Source organism: Melampsora larici-populina (assembly GCF_000204055.1).
Source record: "Melampsora larici-populina 98AG31 unplaced genomic scaffold MELLAscaffold_4, whole genome shotgun sequence".
Lineage (NCBI taxonomy): Eukaryota > Fungi > Basidiomycota > Pucciniomycetes > Pucciniales > Melampsoraceae > Melampsora > Melampsora laricis-populina.
The window spans coordinates 1,535,443-1,540,714 of record NW_006768768.1 but is presented as its reverse complement, the minus strand read 5'-3'; the positions used below and the strand labels follow the sequence as shown (position 1 = coordinate 1,540,714).

General features: G+C 45.5%; 1 protein-coding gene across 1 annotated transcript; it reads left to right on the top strand.

Annotated features, from left to right (window-relative positions):
• Positions 1–1,742: 1,742 nt before the first annotated feature.
• On the top strand, positions 1,743–2,166 carry MELLADRAFT_102801 (uncharacterized protein; the record flags this gene model as incomplete). Its single annotated transcript, XM_007405705.1, has 2 exons — positions 1,743–2,027; positions 2,053–2,166. 2 exons carry the CDS (start codon positions 1,743–1,745, stop codon positions 2,164–2,166), a joined length of 399 nt encoding a protein of 132 aa, XP_007405767.1.
• Positions 2,167–5,272: the final 3,106 nt, after the last annotated feature.

Genomic DNA, 5,272 nt, shown 5'->3' with positions numbered 1-5,272 from the left:
GGTTTGATCTATGTGGTGTAGCCAACGTCGGTTTGTAGTACACGTGGTAGTTTTTAGAGATGGGTTGGTAGAGTATGTATGAAGTGTGGTGAGGTTTTGGTTACAAGGGTGGATGGTTTGATTGGGTCGATGTGTGTGCTGTGTTTCCCCCTTAAGGAAAAGTTTGACTTAGCCACTTTGAGATTACCCAAGAGGCTTCTCAAGATGGTGGATCATCTTGGCAGGGGGGATAGAACCACATTTGGTCATATGAGGCTCGTTATGACCCTATGCTATTCAGTATGAACGTGCACGTGCAGGTGCCAAACAAATTACAATTTGATGTTTTTTTTGGCGCTGTTGCGCCTGTTGCGTTGCACGACAGTCAAGGCGCTGTGCAACCTGACCTCACCTTTTGTTGTTGCGGTACTTACCGCAACACAGTGTCTAATGCTGATTTTTGTTGTGTGTTGCAGAGCAACACACCAAAAAACATGCTTGTTATGGTGCGGCGAGTTTCTGGCACAGGGTTGGATGAATAAATGAGCTGTGCAATCTACACCACATATTGGCAGGTCAATTATATGTGAGTCTTGTGATCTGATATGTTTCTGATTAGCTGGCTGTGATACACCATGCTGCAACAACATCTATTCTTTTCTGTGGTGCATTAAGTGTCCGCAATCCTCACTTTGGAACCTCAATACTAAAGCCCAAATATCTTCTGCAGTACTTTTCTCAATCCACGTTTGACCTCATGTCAAACCTACCCCAAACACAGCAGTCACTATTCTTATCTGTGAGTCATCTTAATACCAGGCCTTTTTCTTCTTTTCCATTCTTTCTACTTTTTTCATTCTTGCTGCGGCACTTGCACATGGGACAAATTCTTCTTTGTCTAATCACCACATAGACAAAGGAGGTCTTCCAAGATTCAGTAGATCATCATCCTGGTGTCTAAGGGTTTCCCTCCTGAACTCTGCACTGTATGATGTGGATACAGATTCTTTTGATCCTTCTGAGGCACCAAAAACATGTCATTAGAGGCCAAAATGTGTGTACAGTTGTCTCTGAAATAACCCATACCTTTTTATGGAACCCAAAAGGTATGGGTTTTCATAGAGTATGTGTTATCGCAAGGCTGGCTCAGCTGCGCTAGATTAACGGGTAGCGCAGCCATAGCGCAACGGAGCACCGCTTTGTTGCACAGACGCAAACCGGCAGCGGGGTCCGCGTACCGCTTTGCTTTTCTGGCTTGATGAGTACCGCGGACCACGTACCGCTTTCTAGGTCCAAGGGGGCCAGAAGCGGGATATCAGCTTTGCTTCTGTCCCCAACCAACCAGACACATCCTAGCCCACCTCATCTCGAAAATATTCCAGGTCAGCAGGAATATGGCTGACAATATGTCCGGAATATCACTCAGAGGATGGTGTTTCCCTCACATCATCACTCGGTAAGCAAGATTGATCCCTCGTCAGCAATCATTTGCTCACCACGGTTTATTTGACCATTAATTCAGCTCTACTGATGTTCACCCGTTGGATCAAATAATCATAAAGTCAGCGTCTTTGCTTCATCTCATCCCGTCCTCAAGGTTCATCATATTGATAATATTTCCATTCAATTTTCAACCTCGTTTTCCAATAATTCCCTAATAATTTAATCCCTCCTTCCATCCAAACCCCAATTTACTATTACACTTATAAACCTCGTTCTACCCATTCAGATCAACCTATTCAATCTCTGCACGTCTGTTTAGAATGCCTGTCCAAAGCACCTTACGACTCAGTTCCGGATACGAGACTGACGACAGTGTCCCCTGCCGTTCTGGGCGCATCACGACACCTGCTCGTCAAGCACCTGGGATGATCTGTCCCCCATCCGACAGCCGACAATCACTCCCAACCTCGTCGTTTACCTTTTCTGTCAACAATCGTGCCGTACCGGCAGCCAAAGGTAAGGGCAAGTGTGCCCGATCCGAATCAAATGCTGCAAGTGGAACCAAATTAGGCGAGTCCGATAACGACACAGACTCGCCTGTCATTGTCAGTACAAACATACGCAAGATAGCTCCTGTCCGCCGACCAAAATCGACCACCAGCTCCAGTAATGTCAAAAATAAGACCACAACAACCAAGAAGTCCGCTGGACCATCGCAACGCAAGAATACTGAGGCCGAGATGAGCTTAGTGAGTCAACTTAAGCATGCACTAAATTTGTCCCAAATTTTGATTGGAACGAATGACGAATTGCTTTGATGTAGGCTTTGGCCACCAACGCCGGCGCGATTCCCAATCTCAATCAGGACTCTGACGACGAGAACCAGCGTGTACGCAAGCGAACTCGGGAATCGGACAAAGAAGAGCCTGAATACGACCCACCCATTCTTTTCTTTGGGAAGCCCTTCTGTCGCCCAACTGATGTAAGTTGATTTGGTTCCTTTCCAAGAACTCTGAGAGCTGACATGCATATCATTTATTCCTTTCTAGGACCCATCTGGACCTCCGTTGACGCTTACATGCAAGTTTTGTCACAAGGAGGTCCGAATCAGTGGCAGTTTGAAATCAAACCTTCATGTTCACCGTGATGGATCCAGCCAGGGTGATGAGAACAATTCAGGTTGCCCTGGTCGTAGAAAAGCTATATCGGCTGGTGCAAAGCTTCCCCCCACTCAAGCTGAGATTAAGGCCAGTCAAATCCGTGATGCTCATGCAACCTCGCTGGAACAGTTTCTTCTTCCCATTCCTGAGTTCGATAATCTGGTAGTCAATCAGATGATTAGTCTATGGCAGGTTCACAACAGCCTGCCATGGACCATAATCGAGCACCCTATGCTAAGGGCAATCCTTACATACCTTCGACCTGGTATTCATCTTTACAAGAGAAAGTGGTCGGCCGAGGAAGCCAAGCGCCTGTATGTAGGTCTTTGGGACAATGTGGTGGACGAACTTAAGGTAAGCCTATCATTGAATGTTTTCATTTCATTCTCATCTCTATCTTCTTTGAGTTCTCTTTAATCGTTTCTTTCTTAATGCAATCATGTCTCTCAGGCCCTCACGAGTATGTTCACGTTGATACAAGACGTATGGACTGTCTCTCGCAACCGACACGCCTTCATCGGAGCCTTAGTTGCTTTTGTCGACAAAGACTGGAAATTTGTCATACGCCATCTCTCTCTGAAGCTTGTCGCGTGGCATCACCATGGTGAATGGCTTGCTGCTCCACTAGCCACGGTACTCAAGAAGCACAACCTTTGCAATAAGATAAGTTCTCTATTATTGTATATCTTCTCGTTCGATCTGTCACTGACTGTCGGTTTCAATATAATACATGATAGCAATGGCTTCAGACTCTGGATCAAACAACTTGACCTTGGCGACCGAGTTGCAACAGCAGTTCCTTCAACACGATGCTAGCTCTCAGTGGAATCCGACCACTATGCACATATTCTGCATATGCCATAAGACAGGTCTTATTGTACATGCTGGATTAGATGCACTCGGAATTCCCCCTAAACGACATCGACATGCAACTTTGGCTTCTTTTCCCAACATCGATGCAATGGAAAGTGTGGCTGAGGAAGATGAACAGATAGAGATTGATTTCGACCCGCGTGAAAAAGGTAATGAGGATTCCGAAGATGAAAATGATCAGCAAGATATCGGCAAGCCTTTAGATTCAGATGATGAGGACAAACAAGAGGACACTCTACCTGAATGTGGACCAGATGATGAAGAGGATGCTGAGGACCCGGATCCTCCTCAAGAATCGGTAACCCGTGCCAAGAAAGGACTGCCTCGTACTCACATGGCCCGATTGATCAGGAATGTAAGTCCTCAATCTAATGTAATGGATTCCTATCACTATCTCACACTGACGCTTGGTTTGTTTAGCTGAACATTGTCAATAAGAAACTTACTCGGTCTGCTGCCTGGAGAGAGGACTTCAATCTACGTCGCACCATTGTGAACACCAAGCGTAAAGAGGAAGGGCGACCGGCTCTCCTTGCTCTTCTAGCCGAGTATGGTGTGCGATGGAACATTGAGTTGGACCGTTGGGAACGAATGTATGCTGCACGTGATGTATGTATCATGGACTTCATACGTATGTATCTATGATGATAAAGTTGAATTTTTCTTTTTTCAATCATTTTGTCTTGAAGATCATCGATGAGATGATGAAAGAGGATCTTGCAAAGGTACACGCGAAGAAACGTTGCCCACGCAAGAATGCAGCCAAACATGGTTATTTTCAAGAACTCGTATTCTTGGTTGGTGATTGGGAGGCTCTCCAAGAGATTATTCAGGAGTTGATCGCGAGTCATTTCCACTCTATCTTACCATTGACTTAACTGACTCATCTTTGCATAAACAGCCCTTGCGAGCCTTGTGTCGCAGAATGGAGGGTGATAGCCCAACAGGTTCTATGGTTATATACGAGTATGCTGAATTGATGAGCTCCCTTATCGATCGACTCAACTCTCTCACAGAAGAAGATCCGATCTATCCGATGATCAATGAGATGTCACGACAAACTATGATCTACATGGACGAAGCTTTGGCCTGTGACTTGCTGGTTCTAGCAGCTATCTTTCACCCGAGTTTCCGGCTTGGATTCTTTTCCCTCACATTCGGAGAAGATGACGTGATGACAAATCACGCTGAAGATTTACTTCGTGCTCGATTCAAGGAGCGTAAGGAAGAAACCGATCGCAAGACTTCATCCAATTCTGATGAAATCATAGAATTATCATCAAACTCGGTCAAAAAGAAGGTACCCAAGGCATTCGAGCTTTACCAACACGCAAACACTTCGAACGATCTAGGTGAATTAGATCGCTACCTTCAAGGATTAGACCCACTAAACTCTCAAGATGTGGACCAACTGATGGATCCAAACTGCGCTCTTGATTGGTGGAGGGTTTGTTTGTCTCTTTTTTCTTTCATCAACTGTGCATGATCAACTGAATGTTTGTTTGACTGCATACAGGAGCACGAGGGGAAGTACCCCATCCTGGCATCCTTAGCTAAGGATTATCTCAGTGTAACTGCTTCATCCGCTCCTGGAGAACGCCTTTTCACGGTCGCGGGGCAGGTTTGTACAGCCAACCGAGCCTCTATGAGACCTCGATCGATTGAAACAACAGTTGGTGGTCGAATGTGGTCTAAACAAGGAGTCCCTCTACCACGTGCTTTCAGCAAGGTAAACAAGGTCCTTGAGTATATTAACAAACAAAAAGGCAAAAGTGATCGACTTGATACAATCGACTCAATTACATCGCCCCTATATT